This window comes from Branchiostoma belcheri, unplaced genomic scaffold (genome assembly GCF_001625305.1).
Source record: "Branchiostoma belcheri isolate BF01 breed outbred unplaced genomic scaffold, Haploidv18h27 scaffold74, whole genome shotgun sequence".
NCBI lineage: Eukaryota > Metazoa > Chordata > Leptocardii > Amphioxiformes > Branchiostomatidae > Branchiostoma > Branchiostoma belcheri.
This window is the reverse complement of record NW_017804398.1, coordinates 644,536-666,492: the sequence shown is the minus strand read 5'-3', so window position 1 is coordinate 666,492 and position 21,957 is coordinate 644,536. Positions and strand designations below refer to the sequence as shown.

The following is a 21,957-nucleotide window of genomic DNA, read 5'->3' as shown; positions in this document are numbered from 1 at the left end:
AATATCCCGCTAGGGACCGCTTCTGTACCATGTTCAGCTGTACCGATGTAGCGGTGTCTACACTGCGGCGTAGTGATGAAGCTCCTGACAAATTATGTTGTATGCATGGCGCACACGCTTCGTAAGATGTTTTTCCTTGTATAGGAGATAGTAAGACAGAGTAACCTTAACTGTTAACGTAATTTGATAACGCTGCTTTCCAAGAGAAATATGTTTGTTGACGGCGACACCCATGCCCCCCTCCCCCATTATTTGATGATGCTCAAAGTAAAGTTTTCTTAACTTAAAAGGTTACATTCTCCTCTTGTCTTGCCCCAAGCTAAAAAGGTGGAAAACAATTAAAAGGAAACAAAATTAAAACATGCCTAAAATGTGTGTAAAAAGTGTCATGAATGTTTGTCGCAATGTATAGATACAATTTCAGATATTGTTGCTTTAAAGCTGGTATTGTTTCTCTATTGTCTTGATGAAATGTTTTTCCACTCTCAGGATCAGAGCCAATATCATTAAACCTCAAGATCAAGTTCAACTCTGACTTCATGCTGTCCTGATGCTCAGTGAAGATTATAAGTAAATATAACATTAACGTTAACGTTAATCATATAATGTTAGAAAAGTGAAAGGCCTCAGAGCTGATCATGAATTTATATACGCGGTCAATAAACTTAAGATTGAAATATGAGTGACGAAAGACACCACAAACATAGACGGGAAGAAAAGCAACATGGAAAGAAAAAAAGCAGCAAGGATACTTCAAGAGATGACGACCATAGGAGGAGAAAACATCATCACAGAGGTGAAGATAGACAGTCTGATCGGGACCAGTCTGGAGGGTATGGGGAAACAATAAGACATCAGGGTGCCTCATGTTCTCATGAGGTTCATCATAGAGACAGAGAGAAGGAAGGTTCTAGTGAAGGATACAGAAAGAAGCATGGTAGAAGTGACAGAAGGAGGGAAGAAGATGAGGAGAAACATAGGGACAGGCACAGAAAAACTGAGGTGTTGGGAGATAAAGACAAGGAAAAGTACAGAGGCAAACATATGCATGATAGACTGAGAGAGGATGCAAAAGCCAGGGACAAGCATGGTAGAATGGAGGGAAGGAGAGATGAGGAGGAGGAGGAAGAAGAAGAGGAGTGGGGCCGTCAGGAGATGTGGGAGTTTAATTGGGAGGAGTACAGGTCAACTCTCAACAAGATCTTCTTTCGTGACGAGGATTTTATTGAGAGGTATGTTCTGAAGTTGACTTCAACTTACAAATATGTTTTAATTATATATATAAGTTACATATAGGTTTTGACACCATGACATTTTTCAAGTAAAATGTTAACATTATCCATGATAACTCAAACTGTAAGTTGTCACTATTGTGGATTGAGTACAACACTCATGTGCATGACTGTCTTCTGTCTCCCAGGGGAACTCCAGAGTATGCTGACTTCTGGGCATTCTTCCACCGATACTGTAAGTTCCAGAGGAAGAAGTCAGCTGAACAGAAACCACACAAATCACACCCCAACCCACCGCAGGAACAGCAGAAAACACTGGGACTACCAGAGAAATACGACAAGAGATACAGAATCAACTTCTCCATCAAGACTAAAGATGTGGAGGAAAAACTCAAGTACTTAAGGACAGGCTCAAGGACCAATGGTATTAAATGATAGAATGACTCCATTTGATTCTCTACCAAACTCCCATTTGTTGCTGGAAATAGTACATGTGGAAATTGACGTGTAATAGGAATAATACATGTAGCTATAGAACACTTTACAACCCATTGGAGTCTGGTAGAGACTCAATGCCTCAATTTCAGTTTGAAATCTTGAAAGTCCAGTAGAACTTGATGCAGTCCTTAAAATTATCTGTCGATCACAAAGAATGCATCTGTTTGTAACCTTCCAGATGACGAGGATCTGACCCCCAGCCGAGTGGCCGAGTTCCGTCTGGCTCTACTCCACTACATCGACTTCTGTCAGAAACAGAAGGTAACACTGAGCTGAACTGGTGCTAAGGTCTTCTGTGCTTGATTCGTATCAAGACATTATATTGAAGTAACTGAAAAAATTCATACATTGGCTCATTAAATGTTATAAGCCCCGATAAGCATGTTTTTTTTTTGGCAGTTGAAGCAATCCCTCACATATAGACCTGACAGAATAATATATGGATCTGGTATAACATTTGTAGGCAATTTCTGTATTCTGTATACTATTTGAGATTGTAGAGATTCCTCAATAAGCATATTGTGTAAAACTGTAAGGACTGTGTGGTGCAGACATTGACCATTTGCCTGTGTCCACCTCCAGCTGCAGAAGCTTGCTAAGCTGCGGCAGGACCAGGCCAGCCTGCCAATTCACCAGTACAGGGACCAGATCGTGGAGGCAGTCAGGCAGCACCGCGTGGTGGTGGTGGCAGGGGATACCGGCTGTGGGAAATCTACTCAGGTGAACCATCTCTCTCAACTTCATGGATGCACAGTACATAACAACAGCTATTAGCTACCATATACTGATACTGCATCTACAGACTGGTCACAAGCAAAAGAAATTCTACTACTAGTATCAGACTTCTTAGTACTGTTGCCGCTGGTGTAGTCCAGTGGTTAGCAACCCTGCCTCTGGACCAGGAGATAGTGTGTTTGAATCCTAGCTGTTGTCGCTTACCTAAAGAAAATGAATTAGAAGAATAGAATAAATAAATTATTCATGTATACAGTATATTTGGTTGCGTACTGATTATCTCCATGTGTTACATTGTTCTCCCTCAGGTGCCCCAGTATCTCATGTCAGCTGGCTTTACCCGCATCGCGTGCACCCAGCCCCGCCGTATCGCTTGTATCTCCCTCGCCAAACGTGTCGGGTACGAGACTCTGAACGAGTACGGGTCAGAGGTCGCCTACCAGGTCAGGTTTGAGGGGAGTAAGACAGCTTCAACTAGGATTCTGTTCCTCACTGAAGGTGACTTGCTGTGATTGTTGTTTATTCATTTGCACATAAAAGGATGCAAATCATAATGGCAACATTATATTAGGCATGTTTCTAATATCCTATTCAGTACCCAAGGAACCGACTGATAGATTGTAACTGTTTGGTTGTGTTTGTACTGTGCAGGCCTGCTGCTTAGACAGGTGACAACTGACCCCACCCTGTCCCAGTACAGCATCATTGTCCTGGATGAAGTAAGTCTTTACCCTTTCTCTTTTCTTTTGTCAGGGTAGACCAGCTCATGATCAGTGACTTTGCACTCCTTTGTAGTGGTGCCCTGGATATACATGAATGATACTTAAACACAATGCAAATGAAAGAAAATTTAGTACAAACAATTGTCAAATCCAAACCATGTAACATAAATTATGATCAATGTGTCTGTGGACCACCATAGTTTTTTTAGCCCTGCTCACACTAGCTAGGGCAATCCCTCATGAGTATAGGGCAATCCTGTGTCAGGAGTTGTGCAATGCTGCCACCTAGCAGTTATTCTCGTGTCTGCAGGTCCATGAGCGGCACCTGAATGGTGACTTCCTGCTGGGCGTGCTGCGAGCGCTGCTGCGGGCGCGGGAGGACCTGAAGATGGTCCTCATGTCAGCCACCATCAACATCAAACTGTTCGCTGGGTACTTCAACGGGGCACCGGTCATACAGGTGAGAGGGGAATATTCAGATAGCAGTACATGTACTATCAAAACTGGCCACTCGGGACAGGGGACAGATGGTCCCTATAGACAGAATTCTTTGTGCTTGTGTTGACGGGAAAAATTGAATACATGTAAGGGACCACCAAAGAGTGGTCACTTTGGACAGGTGGCCTTAAATAGAGGTCGTCTCTAATGCAGGTTTGACTGTACCTCATAACATCTTATTAAGAAGCTATCAACATGCCAGCTAACATTGGATCTCAGTAGACTGCAAAAATGGGATCTAGATTTAGATAATGTAAATGACAGTGCAGTCCCTTCTGTGCTCCGCAGGTCCCTGGCAGACTGTACCCTATTCAGCTGGAGTATCTCCCTATCAAACAGGAGGTAAGACTGGACAACTTTCTGTATTTATTCGTTCATCATCAGTGAAATTTAGTGAGAAAAAATTAGTTATATTTATTATCTGTGTACATAGTCAAAACAAGACTTCTAACAAATACATCTCACTAAGAAATGGTGTCAATGCCCTTATAGCATGTTTTTCTACCCCAGGAGCAGACCAGTAAGTCAGAGAGACTTGACCCCCGACCTTACCTGAGGGTCATGCAGAGGATTGACCACAAGGTGAAGAATGCCTTAACCAGAGTTATTTGTTAAATTTCAAGTTGTGCTGCCTGTCACTATAGTGTACTGTCTGTTTGCATGCTGAATGGAAGAATAAATAGCTATAATATAAAACTGTGATGGGCCTGAAGGCTACTAATCACCATAAATCTCCAATATCTCCTGCTCTTCCATGACCTAGTATCCCGGTACAGAGCGCGGAGACCTGCTGATATTCCTGAGCGGGATGTCGGAGATCACAGCCGTGGTGGAGGCTGCCCGGCTGTACGCACAGCAGACCAAGCGCTGGATCGTCCTGCCCCTGCACAGCACGCTGTCCATAGAGGAACAGGACAAGGTAGGGTCGGCATTCCCTGGGGGACAGGTTATAGATTTAGATTTTAGTACGGTGATGAAGGTTAGGTTAGGTGATTAGTTTCAGATTATTATACATTTGTACATAAATGTTGACTAGTTCTGAGGGTGTATGTTCTTTTTGTTGAGAGTACAGCTGCTATGCATTTGTGCCTCAGATGCCTATTGATATTTTGTATTATCCTATGTACATGCAGTACTGGCAAAAAGTGGTAGGGGGCGTTTAGCTTAATGATATTCTATGATGTTGTGTATTGTGTGCAGGTGTTTGACATTGCCCCTGAGGGTGTGCGGAAGTGCATCGTGTCCACCAACATCGCTGAAACCTCCATCACAATCGACGGTGTCAGGTTTATATGTGACTCAGGGAAGGTATGTGTAATATACATGTAAAATATTTTTTGTCTGCTAAAAATGATTCTTTTTCTGACAAACAGGAGTTTTTTTTCTGAGAAACATGTACATGTATCACATCTTCCACAGGTGAAGGAGATGAGTTATGACCCGGGTGCTAAGATGCAGCGTCTTCAGGAGTTTTGGATTAGCCGAGCGAGTGCTGAGCAGAGAAAGGGCAGGGCAGGTATGAGAAGATGCCGCTACTATCTAAGATTAGCTGTTTTTGCGATGAACATCAACAAACCTTTATAGATGGCTGATATTGTGTAGTACTATATTTGTGTTGAAATGTCTTTGGTAATGGCTAGGTGATTGATCACAAATAATAAAATTGGCATTGACATTTGCCTGGCAATAATTAAGACCCCACCATCCACAATTTAGACTATACAACTGATTAAGATACATGTCGCAACCTAAGGGAGGAGAGCAAGGCACCAGCCATGCAGACAAGCAAACCAGAACATTTTGTATCCTCCCCTTTCTCCAGGACGTACCGGCCCGGGAGTGTGTTTCCGTATGTACGATGAGTCAGACTACGATAACTTCCAGGAGTACGCCACCCCTGAGATCCAGCGTGTGCCCCTGGACTCCACACTCCTGCAGATGATCTCTATGGGCCTCAAAAACACCAGGAAGTAAGTCAGCATTTCTAGCCATTTTTAGCTTTAGTATGCTCACTTTATCACTTCCCTGCCTATAATGAGCTAATTCTATCATTGTGCTCTGGACGGGACCTCTGTTGATTGAATGACCCCTGTAGAATTGAGGAACTGAATTTTTGTCTCGCAATTACATATCAAGCTTGAATATGGTAAGCTAGAGTTGAACATCTTGTGTCCGAGTACGCTTTGAATTCCAAAAGAGAGAAAAATGATGTGTTGGTTCTTAGTGTATCCACTGTTCTGAAGACTTCCCTTACTTTTCAGGTTTCCCTTCATTGAGCCCCCGGCCATGTCCAGTATTGAAAACTCTGTGGCTTTCCTTAAGGAGCAGGTATGTCACCGTATGTGTTGGGGAAGGACCTGGGGAATTGTAATAAAAGTAATTATATAGTGATACTTGGCCAGTTTTTTTACTAAATGGTCACACAAAAGTTAAATTTCCCTATAACATATAAGCTCCAAAAAATCTGAAGCTTTTATGTTTCAAAGGACAAATATACAGAAGTCTCAATGACATTTTTCTTCTATCTATTCTAGAGAATGTGTGAGGCTAACAGCCTTGGTTTGAATCAGGTGATAAATGTTAGGATGTCAAGAAATGTATCCTGTCCTTGGTGCTGATTGGCTGTCAGAATGATATACAGTAACATGTGATGCTCTGTTGTCCAATCAGCATGCCTAAAAGTATTTTAATCTGCAGGGAGCATTGACAGAGGAAGAGACACTGACTCCCATTGGACGGATGTTGGCTCGGCTACCGGTAGATGTGGTGATTGGCAAAATGCTTATCATGGGAACTGTGTTCCATGTGAGTACAATATAACTGTTCTGTCAGTTTGTCTGTCTGTTTACAAGGTATTATTGAGTTTGGTCCTGGCAACTACACCACAATTTTTCAGTTTCAAATTTTGCTTCATATTGTGGCAATAAGCTCCATGTTTATATAATTTACATACATGTAGACTATATCTCATACCTAAGCTTAAAGGAATATGATCAAGGTTAAAGGACTTCATCAGTCCTCTTATGAATGAAATAGATACTGTGGTGTGTGGTACCAAATTCTAGATTATCATTAATAGGTTAAGTGTGAATAAAATTTTAACAGGTTGTCTACATGACTGTCCTCTTTCTGTATATCATGAGTAATATCTGTCTTTCCTCCCTGTCAGGTCATTGACCCCGTGTTGTCCATAGCAGCAGCCTTAAGTGTGCAGTCTCCCTTCCACCAATCAGCACGCACCAATCCTGATGCCATGGTAACATCTCCACTTTCTCAGCAGTATATGTGACCTCCATGAACATGTATCTGCCAGGTTACATTCATGTACCGTATATCCACCACTTTGACATGCAGTGTGTTTGAGAGGTGTCTAGTGCAACACCCCCTAGGTGTGCACAGTTTACATTGTAGATATGCAGGAGTGCATAATCCTGGGGATGTTGCATTGGATATCTATCTACTAGACATGTTTTTCCAGGGTGGTAGATATATATGACCTTCCAGAGTTATGTTAGTAGGCGTCATGACATGTAGTCCTGATGACCTACAGACGACCTTGTGTTATGTCATGTTGGGTCCTGACCTGCTCAAGAATCCATTCTGGACTTTAATTATGTCAGCAGCACACAGAGACAAGATTAAAGTTTGCTGCTGAGAACTGGAATTTAATATTGCAAACTCTTATCTGCCAGCAAATAGTAAAGGTTGGTATGTACCATCCCCCCCATGCTGCGTAAACAGGGGAGCCGGTATACATGGTAAACAGGGTCAGCTGTTATCTCCCGAGGGCAGGGATTATCTGCGTATTTGATGTGTCAGGCGACGGGTAGTTTGCCAATCGATAAGATGTCCTAGTCAGCACACTGTTCAGTTATATAATCAGTAACACCACCTCTCCACTAGAGGCGTACCAAAGATTTGACATATTGCTTGAAGAATTTTATAGATGAACAATGAATCATTTTACTTTTTTTGTGAGCCAGATACGCCATGTTGATTTGATTATATGGATGACATCCTCTGGGAACCCCAAAGCTGGTGCGAGTGTGCAAATAAAGAAAAGTTTGGCAAAAAAAAGGCTAATTTTGTACGATTTACTGTTTTTTTGGCAACGGATGAAAATGTATGCGCGTGCGGATGTCAGCTGAACGATCGCTTGGCAGTCAGCGCCTAGTGGGAAGGGGCCTTATGGGAAACTTAGAGATGTGTCAGGTGCAATGTATTATGCTAATCAATACGATATCCTCGTTAGTCAGTAATGGGTATGCTTGACCTTGAGATAACTTCTGATAAAATGCAAAATGGTACATTGGCAGTGCAAAAAATGTCAGGGAGTAAAAATATGGGTGCTATTACTGTCTGGAAATTTACATTGCTTTGAAAAATAGTATAAAAAGATAAATCAACCATCTCCTGATGCCTGTGATTGATTAGGCATGCAGAAACCTCTGACCCTAGAATTAGGAGTCTTACTCAATCAATATGATAGTGTATCAGAAAAGCATACATGTACATGTGTAACGTTATGTATTTGCTGTGTCAGCATTCTTCAAGGATCAAAATTCAGTCTCTAGTATTGTTTCAGACATCAAGGGATACCGCCAAATTGCAAAATGGTAAAAATCTATTCGTAACATGTTTAAGTCACAAGATTCTGGTGAAAATATATCCCTTGTAACCCTCAGGGAGACGTACAATGTAATACTCAGTACATAAACAGTGCACATATTGCTCTTTGTTTAAGTAAGAAATTAGCCTCAAAGTAACATTTCAAATACTTTTGAACACAATCATATAATCTCAATTAGCAACTCCACAAATTCCTTCACAGCATACAACAATGTTTATGAGGGTAAGCTTTTCTTCAATGTGATAAGTTGTAGAAAAAAAATATCACGCTATAAGACCAAGCCATGTATACTATAAAAATCGGGGAGGATACTGCTTGGGATAGGACAGTATTATTTTATACCAGACTGATCCATGTTTTTCTACAGCATGCACGAAGACCTCTAGAGTCGGACCATGGAGACCCCTTTACTCTGCTGAATGCCTTTGATGAGTGGATTCAGGTATACAAGTACATTGTACATGTAGTTGTTTCATTAATTTCTTTATCTTATATTTGACTGTGTCAATAATCATCTTTAAAATGATGATACCACACTGCTATAGCGTTGGAAGGTGCAGCATGCACCAAAAGCATTACCTGTTTGTATTTGGCACATGGTGTACATGTAGTTCACACAGTCACAGTCGTTGTAGGTCATACGTAGGAGTTTAATGCAGTGGAATGCGCAGGCTGTGACAAAACTTAACTGCTGACAAGGATCCAAGAAAGCCTTTTCCATTACAAGAATCAGTGTTTTGCAGTACACACTCATGGCACTGTCAGGTTTGTGATCCAAAGATGGGATCTTAGTGCATTTTACACCTATGCACATTCCCAGTATGGATTTGGAAAGCTGTTTTTACTTTTTTTCCCTCAGGTGAAGGCGGGAGGGCGGAACTCGTCCAGGAAATGGTGCCGGAGGAGGGGACTGGAGGAGCAGAGGTTCTACGAGATGGTCAAACTCAAGGAACAGTTTAAGGACCTGCTCAAGGTGTGGTGGGAAGGACTGGTTTTGTGTAGTCACTGTACATAAACTAGTCATTCCTTCCTTTACTATTGTAGTATCAATTAGATTGTCGTATCAATAAGACTAGTGTTGTAGAGCCATCTAACATGCTTGAGATGTCCTCAACAAAACAAAATGGAGATGAAAATGGTGTCCCTGTAATCACACTTTCTGTCTTCCATTTCCTGCTATATTCGTGTGAGTGTGTGTTGCCTGATGGAAAATGGATTCACAATATTGAATAAACCTGAAATCCCCAAATATTAATTCTTCATGGAGGTGTTAAATCTTTAAGTTCTCGTAACAGTTGTTGTTGTTGGTATCCAGGACCATGGACTGCTGGAGGGTGAGGAGGATCATTACTACCGTGAGGAGGAGAGGAGGAAGAGACACGGGGAGAGGAGAAGACTACAGGAGCTGAAGAGACAACACGACAAGGGACCCAGGAAGAGGAAAATCCTCAAGCTAGAGCACGAGGCAAGTCTCAAGACAGTTCACATGTGTGTAAGGTGCTCAGAGTACTGTAACACTTCTGAAAAGTTGAGAGCGGATGGTATCCAGGTTCTGAATGACATCAGCTGTGACTTGATTGATGATGATGTAGATACATGTATATACATTCTCATACCATGCTACACGTGTGCATACTATCTTTTAGTATGTTTGAAATTTTTGTTACAAAATGTACAAGAAAGAAGAGGGACTAAGATCTAGAATTGGGAACTAAAACATTACATCCAATAAATGAAATTGAAAACTACAACTTTGACTCCATCCTGTACAGGATATAGAACTGAGTGGTGGAGATGACGATGATGATGAGGTTGACATTAAAGACATCGAATTCAAGTTGAAACATGACCTGAACCAGCTTCAGGAAACATCCAATCAGACGCGCAGTTTCACCCTCCGCGACATCCTTCTCCTCAAGGTCGTGCTCTGCAGGTAAGGAGGGCCACAAGGTCAAATTAGTGGCAGGATTTAGCCTACAAAATTGTGTCATGCTGCAATTTTGTATGTGGTCATTTTGCTACTTATTTTATGCCTAAGATCTTGCATGTATAGTAATGCTAGTAATGGTGTATAATCTTACAATAGTTTTAAACTGAAACCTTCTCTCCCATGATCTAGTGGCCTGTACCCCTTGGTTGCCATAGCAGATGACTGCAACACTTACAGAAGAGACTCGGAGCAAGTCTTCCACACTAAAGTGAGCCACAGAACAATTACATTTTAATTTTTATCATTTGTTGTAGACTTTCAGTGCATGTTGATGTGGTGTGTGACATGTGGAAATTGTAGTTTGATTGCAATGACTTATGAAAAATGCATTTCAACATTCTAGATAGAATAACTCTTATGTAATGTAAAGTGATCTGATGTATCACATACAATTTTAATGGTTATTTCCAGTCCAAACAGTTTGTAGTGCTGCACCCCACGGGTGTGTTCTCTACCAACCCTGAACCCCTCCAACTGCCCCATACTGAGGGGAAGCAGGGTGTGGCCCAGCCCAAGGGACAAGTCAGCAGTAAACACCAGCTGCTGGCTTACACGTGAGTTGCCTCTCTTATGTCACCAGATCCATATTATATGTTCACAACAGTCTTTGGATTATATCTTAATGTCAAGGAATGTGTTGCAGCTGTTTTTACTTTAAATATGAAAATCAAGACAGTCAAAGTCGAAGTTTTTCCCAACCTTCACCATCCAAGATCATTATAAGAAAAGAAAATTTTGTTCAACTTTGTATCTTTAAACTGGTGCTTGACCTCGAGATGACCATTGCCTCTTGTGTAATTTTGCTACTTCTTGTTGAATTTTGTTTGACTAGATCCCTACTGGAGACCAACAAGCCTTACCTTGTGAACACCATGCGGGTCCCTGCCCTACAGACCCTGATGCTGTACGCACACTGTCTGGACACCAACCAGGACTGCACAAGGTTCATACATGTATACATACAACTACTGTAATGGCAGGACAATTAAATTTACCATGTTAGGGGTGCTGTAATGCTTGATTGTTGACTTGTTCTGAATTGTACAAATGGCTAACAATTAGTATAGAAGGCAAAAGTGCAAGTTTCTCTGTCTCCCCAGGATAGTGTCTGACCACTGGCTGGAGCTGACCTTCCCTGAGTCGGAGGCGGCCCAACTCCTGCTGTCCTCAGTCATCCAGCTGAGGGCCACCTGGGCCAAACTACTGGGGCTCAGGCTGCAGGGTGACTACAGCAGCTTTTCTGAGTTTCTGTTCTTGCTCTAAGTATGATTTAAAAACAGGAATGTTTGTATAAATTCTCTGAGGATTAACTTCAAGAAAAAGTCATAATTTCTGCCAAAGCCTACTCGCATAGATCATTTAATTTCAAAATTATGCATTCCAGTTTGTTGTTCATTTTGCCAGAATATTTCTAGAACAGTTTTTTGTTGCTGGCAGAGTCGACTAAGAGAAACAAGGACGATGGTGATGAAGATGACACCAGCAGGAAAGCGAGGAAGCTGGAGAAGGTGTTGGCCCACAAGCTGACAGAGTTCCTGAGCAGTGATGTGGAGTACTCCATCAGGAGACTCGGCAACTCTGAGATCAAGAACCTGTTTGTGGGCCTGCTGGAAGGTTTGGACCATACTGACCTTCTTAAAAACACACTGGTCATGAGGGCTCTCATTGTAACAAAATCATGATTGAAAAAAAGGTATTGTAAGTCATGAAATGTTCATGGAGGGTTTTTTGTGACCTCTCCTGCAAATTTATGACACTTCAAATATGTTTTCCTTCTATGACTACTGTACTACACAATTGTTTCAACTATGAAATCAAAACACAGGAAAACCTCCCTTTCCCTTCTGCCTTGAAATGAAATGAACTCTAAAAATCAACTCAAAAAAATGTTCACAATTTAGAGTAACTGTGTCAAGAAGTTGACATTGTCCATGGCCACTGTTCGATCTATTTTGGTTGAGTCAGCTCTTTTTCATGCAGCTGGAGATATATTGATTTTAGGTACCGTGAGATAATTTGCTCTTTGTCTAGAATTTGACCCCAGTTCTGCAAAAACACTTCAGCTACATGTAGTATCATTGGTTTATATAAGACAGAATGGACTTGGTCCGTGCAGGCAGACCGACTGGAACAGGATTATAATATGTCACTGCAAGAAAACACAATATGGCAGTTTTCTAAAGCCAGGTACATTGGAAGAAAGTAACGTGTCAGATGGGAATAAAAATGGAGCAACATGATATATGTATTGTAACTTGGTAATGGCAACAAGACAGAGAGTTGTTGCATACAAGTACTATAAATAATTATAATGCAATGTATATGAAAACCAGTACATTGATAGACATTAAACAAAGGGAACAAAGTGAATCAAAGAATTTGAATGCTGAGCTTCTAAACCACACAGGTATGTGTTGAAAGGGAATTTTTATTTCACAGTAGGTTCCACAGCAACTGAGCCTGTGCCATCCCTGTTCTCTGGTGAGTGCCGACCCCACCCGACCAAAGGTGGTGTACAGATCAACGACTACCTAACCTACAACTGGTGAGCTCTGCAATGTTACACACAGATCACAGGACTATACTGAAGCTTCTTTTTGGTTTATATTCTACCTTTGCCCTGCTTCAACATTGTACAATAATTTTTTTGAAGAACAAAGAGAATGACATTGTTTTAGTTGAAAAAATGGATTGAAAAGGAAATAAAAGATTTAATTGTAGACACACCTACTTCTGCTTACACATCTGGTTCATTGCAAGAAATTACCCTGATTTTTAAGGAATTGATTCAGTTTCCTCATAGTTGTACCCATCATAGCATCAAGTACTTCTTAGTTTTAAATTTAAATTTCTGTATTTTGTATTGTATTGTTGTGAAGACCAGCCGACTGCTATCCACTTGTGTCAGAGACGCCCCGCAGCAGTATAATCAAATCAGATACTACTTTTATCTATTTTCCTTTGCTGTTCACCTGCCCAGCCTGCAGGATGATGGCATGTCTGTGCACAGCTTCATGGCGCACCTGCGGAACAGCTGGACCTGTCCCACCTGTCAGGTGGACATGGCCGTCACCGTGCTGGAGAGGCTTCAGCACGAGGACCAGTGTCAGAACAAACAAGGTATTGTGTCCAGAACCGTACCTACCTTGCTATGCCAGAATAGGTTAGGGTTAGGATCAGGGATGGCTCTGGATATACATGGTCTATCCAGAACCAAGCCTGAGTCTAACTCTAATCTGGTACAGTTCTGGATGCAACACAAGGTGATTTCATCAGCTGTTTAGGTCTAGGCCACTTGTCTGTACTGTAGTACCTCATGTATGCTCATCCTTAATGTATATGCTGTTAACGTTAACGTTGTACTCCAAGCAGCAGTTTTGGTCGGGGCTTATATTATATTTTTGTTGGTCAGGCTAACCTGTCTACCATAAATTCTCTATCTGGTTCTAGGCTGATTATTTTTTCATGTCTTAATATCCACAACACAAGGCTATCTTAAAAATCATGGACAACTTGGCTGTCAATCATCTACATTTTGTAATGTATGCTATGTTTCTTTATTTGTACCCAGATGTGTCTGTTGATGAGTCCAGGCAGCAGGGTGGTCCGTCCAGCCTGGAGAGACTGAGGAAACCTTACTTCTGCACCACCTGTCAACAGGAGTTCTCCTTCACAAACACTGAGATCCTGAAACACAGGAAAACTCACTCTCAACCTGCTGCCACAGGGGAAGGATCTACAACATGATCTGACTTTTCATGTTGATATGATTTCTTTGCTTTAGTTCAGCAGTGGTGCAGTTAACACAAACGGACACAAACGGACAGTACTACAGTAATTATTGTATGCAAAATTCTAAGTGTGAAACAAGTTGGAACATCTTGCAATGCACTTTGCAGATGCATATGCACATCATGGAAATTGAAGAACACTTATCATAGGTTTGTCAACATAAAGCATCAGACTGAGGTTGATTCTAAGGAGAGATCACATCCTGTTTATACCAGTACATGTAGTTATTAATGATGTCTCAAGGAAATGATGTTGAGGAACTCTCTACCTGTTTTTGCCTTACTTTTCTCATACTGTAGCATAGATACATGTATCCCAAAAGGAGTTCCCTCATTTTGACCTCAGAAATTGCAACTTCAGTCATGGAATGAACTGTGACCTCATAAAGAACCTTTGCCTGTTCACAGTATCCTGTCAGGTACTGATGCTATTTACATTGTAGTCAAGATGTATTTGATTGACATGTATTGTTCTTTGCACCAATGGCTTAGTGTCAGATATAAAATTATTGAAACTATACATTGTCAGTAAAAATCACTGTGTTGAATTGGATTTGTTATAAGCAATGCATTATGCAGCAAAAAAGGTCTGTTTATATAGGTATGAGGTTGCCTGCTTCTTAATTTACTCACTCCATCAGCAGATGATGTCAAATACTGCATCCTCCCCACAATCACGAGTGCATGAAGAGTTAACCTTTAGCACAGTGAAGTAGCTATTTGGCTAAACAATTCTCTATTAGTCATGGGATTAGGCAGCAGGGAGAAAGTTAAGGAGTTGCCTGGGTGCTGTTTGTATACCAATACAAACTCTGTCAATAAATCCTTTATGAGACCCACACATACATTGTTAGGTCACCATTTATTTTACGAAAGGACTTGCATGTGAGAAGCATCCACATACAGGTAAACATTCAATCTGTCTTAAGAAAGCATTTTTACCTACTAGTATTATATTAGTATCGCCTTGTAAAACTCTGTTCCCAAAAATGATGGTCAAGACTGTGTGAAAGAGCTGTATACTACAACAGTTGTGCGTGTGTCAATAGCAAAAAACACAGTTATTTGTTGTAAATTGTGACTGTGGACAACTGTTACAATACTGATCATGACATTTACTATAAGCATAGTAGTAGAAACTGTAGGCACAAACATTTTAGTTATAAAGATTGTCCCTCTTGCTGGGAAATAACCCTCCCTCCCTCTCACACGCACACACACACACACACACACACACACACACACACACACACACACACAATAGACCTTTTATGCAGAGAGGGAAATGTGGAATTATAAAGATGAAAGAAAATTATTATCATATCACTAGCAAGAAATGTTAATTTTAACTAAAATATGCATCGAAACAATGATCATAACATCTTCTTTTTCAAAGAAATATGCTTGGGGCAGTCCAGACTGTCCTGTTGATGGTCCTGTTGGGAAGTTATACTGTTCCATGTGGTAAGCTAACCCTTATTGAAGATCTTTCCTACAGGAAGGCACTATGCAATTTTAAGCAAAAATGGGAGCTATTGCACATGTTTGATGGATCATTAGAAAACAGTTGTAGGGCATGGTAAAGTAATAGATACTAAAAAAGAATTGACAACACTAGTGGTTCATCACTTTGCTACAATATGAAAGATGAGCGTAGAAGTATTTCCATATTTATTAGTATTCTAGCATAAGCAGAATTGTGTATTTGTACTTGTTGTATTGTCCCTGTTTTTATATGGGCCGCGCCTCTGGCCTGAGGCAAAGAATAAATAAATAAGCAAAGAAGTAGCAGCGTAATTCCCCAACCCTCTGTGTTACAATCTTATCAGTACAATTTTCTTGTCTTCTCGTACTTGTGTGATTACTACATCCATGTAATTTCCAACAGAACCAGCCTGGCAGTACGAACCTTCGTGCTACCGGACTGAATTGACGTCAGTCCAATGGCACCAGGCTCTGACGGCATGTCGTACTAAAGGCGGATACCTGGCGACAGGGGACAGAGAGGGTGAACTGGACAGTTTGAAGTCACTCATACCACATTCGACCCAGTACTGGTTGGGAGCCAAGAAACTGGACACGGTTGGCAAATTTTACTGGGTTGAGTCAGGTTAGTTCAATAGAACGTTACTGACATTCTGTTTCCACATACACATTGTATCTAAAACAACCAGGCAAACAGACCCACTGACACACAAGCGTAAACGTTCATAGATGTACATATAATCAGCAATGCATAAAACAAGATTACAGCAAATTTAGAAGATCTACACAATATAAATTACAAGATTTCTACGACCTCATTCGCCAATGACCTTGACATTTATGGAGGACATGTTAGAAATGATTCCCACTGATTGTGCAAATATAAGGTCCTCATTTTCATAAATCCTAACAGGCAAAGTCACCATCGTCTTTTTCGAGTTCTGCCTGCCTCTCGTCTCCAGCTACCAATGCTACCAATGAAAGAAAACCCTAAAGATGTGTTGTAATGTTTCAGATTTTGAACGTTAGGTAATTTCTAAGTCTGTATGATCCCAATTCCTATTAGAATTCTAATATAGTCATACCGCGAGGCCCGTTTAAAATGTGACTCTAATTGTACTCTCTTGAAACGTTTTGTACAAATACAGTTCCCGAATAACCTGGCTGCTAGGGGTGCTAATTATGTGTGGCACTTCTTCACAAGAGATATTTACCACCTAAAAGTCAGAACCATAGCATAACCATAACACACACGCACACACACGCACACACACACACACACACACACACACACACACACACACACACACACACACACACACACACACACACACACACACACACACACACACACACACACACATTCTTGGTGAAGGTACGTTTTTGATGACTATATAGATTACAACTGTTCCTTATTTTCCTAGTGTTTGCTGATGATGCAAAATGTATTACTGACGCTAATAAGAAGATAGACTGTGGACCTTGGAATGGGAATCAGTGGGATTGTGAGCACACGGGATGCTGCTGGCAGCCGGCGGCTCAAGGATCTGTGGAGCCCTGGTGCTCGTATCGGGACGGTATGACGGCTTTATCCATCTCTTCTCTCTATCTCTTCTCTCCATCATTCCTCCTCATATTATCCTGCTTTCAGCCGTGTTGTTTGGCTTAAACATCCGTGGAACCCGTTTATTGCAGATGTTATAATCACCGCGGAGATACCTGGCCTCAGCTCCTCACAAGATGTAGACTGTGTTGCCTTTGGTAACAGTGGCTTAAGTGCTCTTGACTGTCATGAGTCACGGGGAATTATTTGTGAATCAGGTAAGCGATTCACCAGTTTTATGAACCACTTTTATTTTGGAAGTCAAACTTCGTGCATTATTTGGTCCGTGACGCACACGTTTGTACATTGCGTTTTGTACATGGGGTAAAATATAAGAAACGGTGCTCTGAGCATCCAGCATGCTTTAAGCATTGTTGTAGGAATGAAAGTGATGTTTGTTTAAGACTTCCGCAACAGTTCATCTAACTCCATTTGTGTGACACAAGTGTCAAAACAAAAACAGAGCCATACGCAGCGAAGTATTATTTTGTTTATCTAAGACCTTACTAATTTGTTTGACAGCGCAAAAGTGCATCAACCCAGTCGATACCAACACCAGAGTCTCCTGTGGAGAAGTCGTGCACCTCACCTGTCCTCCAGGATTCCGGCTGAACGGAGACTCCGTGCTAGTGTGTACAGGAGGGAACAGTGGAGGCTTCATCGGAGTCTGGAACGGCACGGCGACATGTGAAGGTAACTACTAGCATACTATAAATAAATGTACATGATGCCAAGAAAATAGGGGAAAATTAGGACAAGATTGTCGGCTATAGATGAAGTGCGTTTTGGCAAACAGTTGATTTGTTGCCCTCTAGATATCAATGAGTGTGCATCCTCACCATGTGGTATCAACGGAGACTGTGTGGATGGCGTCAACAACTACACCTGCAACTGTCACCCGGGTTACAACGGAACCGACTGTGAAAATAGTGAGTAAAATCAGTCCAAACTGGCAACTCATACCTATAAGTTTCCAGATTCCATATAAGTTTACTTATAATCTAAACACAGTTCGTCCAGCCACGTCGGGACTGGCGACAGTGGTGGTTAGCTTTTTTCGCCGTGTGTATATTATATCTTTTGTGTACTGTTCTTGCATCTGTTTACGTTTTAACATATATCGACGAGTGTGCCTCCTCACCATGTGGCAGCAATGGAGACTGTGTGGATGGCGTCAACAACTACACTTGCAACTGTCACCCGGGTTACAACGGGATTAACTGTGGAAATGGTGATGAAACTTGCAGGCTTATTTTACTTTGAGGACAATACTTACTGTCATTAACGCTTGACATTAATTAAGTTGTACATAGATAATCTGACAGATGTTTCATTTCCAACAGATATCGACGAGTGTGCCTCCTCACCATGTGGTATCAACGGAGACTGTGTGGATGGCGTCAACTCCTACATCTGTAACTGTAACCCGGGTTACAACGGAACAAACTGTGGGAACGGTGAGAAAAAAACACAAATCCATGGCCGTTTTTACGAAACCAAGGTACGTCCTTAACCAATACCCTAATTGTATTGTTTTTACAGCAATTTCATTTATTTTATGACTGATACATTTTCTTTTTCCAACAGATATCCACGAGTGTGCATCCTCCCCATGTGGCAGCAATGGAGACTGTGTGGATGGCGTCAACTCCTACACCTGTAACTGTCACCCGGGTTACAACGGGGCCAACTGTGGAAGTGGTGAGGAAACTCACAGACATATTTCATTTTTTTAATCAACATTTGGTGTCGTTATGCGATGCTTCCTCCACACAGCTGCTATATTTTTCAACAGATATCGACGAGTGCGCATCCTCACCATGTGGTATCAATGGAGACTGTGTGGATGGCGTCAACTCCTACACCTGTAACTGTCACCCGGGTTACATCGGGATCAACTGCGGGTTTGGTGAGGAAAAACTAAAACAATTGGCGACTTTTAGGATTAACATTTTTTTCCTATGGAGCCGTGTAGAGATGCTGACATAACATTCAAATGAATGCATGTATATCAGTTTGTTACGCTAATAGTGTTTACATGGTAATCTTGACAACATCTTATCTTTCCTGTCTCTCTCTGCTACCCTTCAGCTTGCGTTTCCTTTGAGCAGTAAGGGGATTAGTACACAATCAGCATACAAAAAAATTAACGCATTTTTAGAAATGAGTCATGGCGAAGTAAGAATTAATAGCTGTCTACCATTGTACCAGTCTCTGTGGGTTGCTGTAAAAATGATAAAAGTGGAATGAAAATTTTTCAAAAAAAGAATTGACCGGCCATATGCCAACATTTATGGCCGGCCAATTCATCTTGTAAATTACTCCTTCTATTCGGCGAATTTCTGCACTTTTTCTGCAACCCAACGAGTCTGGTGAGACTAAGAAGTATCTGGATAAGGAGAAATTAAGGTAAGTCACAAAATTACCGCTATTTCATCCGACAGCACTTTAGTTCACTTCGATACGTTTTCTTGTACGGAGAAGGTAACAGGCCAATAGGGGCTGCACGAGCAACCTCCATGGAGGAGCTCTGCAGAGCTCCTCCATGGAGGTTGCTCGTGCAGCCCTCCGCGATACCCCCGCAGAGCTCTGCGCCCTAACAAGTCAATTCTTTGGTTGGCGTCACGGATTCAGTTTTCTATAGAGCTCTGTGAGTAGTAGGCGATATACAGCCAGTACTGTGTCACAAATAAAGACTTCGTCACGCAACTCTGCGCAACACGGAGAGCTCTGCCGCCCTAACAAGTCAATTCTTTGGTTGGCGTCACGGGTTCAGTTTTCTATAGAGCTCTGTGAGTAGTAGGCGATATACAGCCAGTACTGTGTCACAATAAGACTTCATCACGCAACTCTGCGCACGCAACTCTGCGCAACACGGAGAGCTCTGCGCCCTAACAAGTCAATTCTTTGGTTGGCGTCACGGGTTCAGTTTTCTATAGAGCTCTGTGAGTAGTAGGCGATACAGCCAGTACTGTGTCACAAATAAAGACTTCGTCACGCAACTCTGCGCACGACAACACGGAGAGCTCTGCGCCCTAACAAGTCAATTCTTTGGTTGGCGTCACAGTTCAGTTTTGCTTTCACCTCTTTGCGCTCAAAACAAGTCATTTCGTTGGTTGGCGTCACAATGTTTCTTCATCTTTTTGTTTTCCATGTTTCTTATTGGTAGCATATCATAATTTGAGTTGGATGCATTTTTACAAGTCTATATACATTTTGTTCCACCAAGGAGGTTCTTCTTTTTTTCTAGTCCTAATTTACGGTCAAACCCTTCTGAGAATATTGTCGTTTTTGACTTGGGTTGTTTTGAAGAAAAAAAAAGATCACTGGTGCTCAAAAACAAGAGACACGTAAGCCTCCGTACAAAAATAAAGTGTCGTTTATTCATATTTGACCACACACACAGCTTTCCGCCACACACGAGCAGCGTCTGCGTACATAACAAGTCAATTCCGAGGTAGGCGTCAGAATAATTAGTATTTGAGACCTCTGTGGAGGGAGCTCCTGGCACAAACAAATCAATTCGTTGGTTCGCGTCACAAACTCAATAACTACATTGAGCTCTGCATAGCTACTCCATGGAGATGCTAGCACAGCCCTCTGTAATATACAGAGGTCTGCAACAAAACTAGTCAATTCGTTGGTTCGCATCACATTGTTTTTTTGGTTAGACCTGTGTACATCAAGTAAATTCAATGTTTTATTTGTCATCAATTTTCCCAATGGATCTATAGTCTACTGGGCTCCAACCGCGGCAATACAGAAAGTACGTTGTTACAGTCATTTCTTTACATAGTAAGTTGACCTATAACACTTTGGTATACAAGAACACTATTCAAAGAGACAACATCGTTTCTCCATACAAAACAAAGTTAACATGCTTTTGTAGTGTGATCGGTCAAGCAGTGTGCCACCCATTGTCCTGTATTTTACAACCAACATCCGTTCTAACCGAGACGGCCACCCTCGCACGAAACAAGTCATGCACAGTTATAAACTAGGTGTGAACGTGCCATAATCCAAAAGACAAAAGAGTGCAAAAACTTCAATGAGCGATTCAGAAAGGCCAAGATCTCAAAAGAGGAAAGTGTCATCCTGATCTCATGTTGTGTCGTCTAGACGCCCAGACAGTTCTGCATATAGAGGGCCAAATAGAGGGCCAAAGGAAAAGTAGTTCTACCAGACCTAAAAAGCGACTTGGTCTTGTGCGCAAAGAGGTGGAACCAAAACGAAGCCATGACGCCAACCAATGAATTGAGCTGTTTCGGCGCAGAGCTATTGACTGCAAGCTTGAAACCGACGGAGGCCGACCTGTCAGAGCAGCAATACCACCTCTGCGGGCCGCTGGTACGTTACAAAGCCTAGTAGTCACATTGAACTGGCTTAAAATCCCCGGAGCTCTACACAAAACTGAACCTGCGTCGCCAGCCATGACGAATTGACTTGTTTTGAGCGTAGAGCGCAAAGAGGTGAAAGTAAAACTGAACGGTGACGCCAACCAACGAATTGACTTCATTTGGCGCAGAGCTCTCCGTGTGTCAGACTGACGGAGAGTTGAGCGAGCAGTCCTTTGCAGAGTTGCGTGACGAAGTCTTAATTTGTGACAGAGTAATGGCTGTTCAGCCTAATAGTCATATTTAATTAACTTGATATCCTCAGAGCCCTATACAAAACTGAACCTGTGTCGACAGCCATGACGAATTGACTTGTTTTGAGCGTAGAGCGCAAAGAGGTGAAAGTAAAACTGAACGGTGACGCCAACCAACGAATTGA

At 41.7% G+C, this 21,957-nt stretch overlaps 2 protein-coding genes across 2 annotated transcripts in view; both read left to right on the top strand.

Annotated features, from left to right (window-relative positions):
• The first annotated feature begins 5 nt into the window (after positions 1–5).
• On the top strand, positions 6–14,150 carry LOC109485266 (probable ATP-dependent RNA helicase DHX34). The gene is made up of 29 exons (XM_019788741.1): positions 6–121; positions 490–1,232; positions 1,421–1,656; positions 1,909–1,991; positions 2,313–2,450; positions 2,774–2,963; positions 3,117–3,184; positions 3,498–3,647; positions 3,974–4,027; positions 4,196–4,267; positions 4,449–4,604; positions 4,886–4,993; positions 5,105–5,201; positions 5,508–5,655; positions 5,947–6,013; positions 6,383–6,490; positions 6,855–6,941; positions 8,683–8,757; positions 9,175–9,288; positions 9,631–9,780; positions 10,088–10,248; positions 10,435–10,513; positions 10,717–10,859; positions 11,138–11,248; positions 11,406–11,527; positions 11,743–11,919; positions 12,745–12,850; positions 13,286–13,425; positions 13,877–14,150. Exons 2-29 carry the CDS (start codon positions 679–681, stop codon positions 14,050–14,052), a joined length of 3,870 nt encoding a protein of 1,289 aa, XP_019644300.1. The 5' UTR covers positions 6–121; positions 490–678; the 3' UTR covers positions 14,053–14,150.
• A 1,346-nt stretch (positions 14,151–15,496) lies between these two features.
• The window catches only part of LOC109485224 (fibropellin-1-like), a 23,031-nt gene continuing 16,570 nt past the window's right edge, over positions 15,497–21,957 (top strand). Inside the window, exons 1-6 of the mRNA XM_019788670.1 lie at positions 15,497–15,560; positions 15,985–16,206; positions 17,707–17,877; positions 18,000–18,113; positions 18,528–18,641; positions 18,772–18,885. Coding sequence (XP_019644229.1) covers positions 15,497–15,560; positions 15,985–16,206; positions 17,707–17,877; positions 18,000–18,113; positions 18,528–18,641; positions 18,772–18,885 — 799 coding nt within the window. The remainder of the gene's footprint in view (positions 15,561–15,984; positions 16,207–17,706; positions 17,878–17,999; positions 18,114–18,527; positions 18,642–18,771; positions 18,886–21,957) is intronic.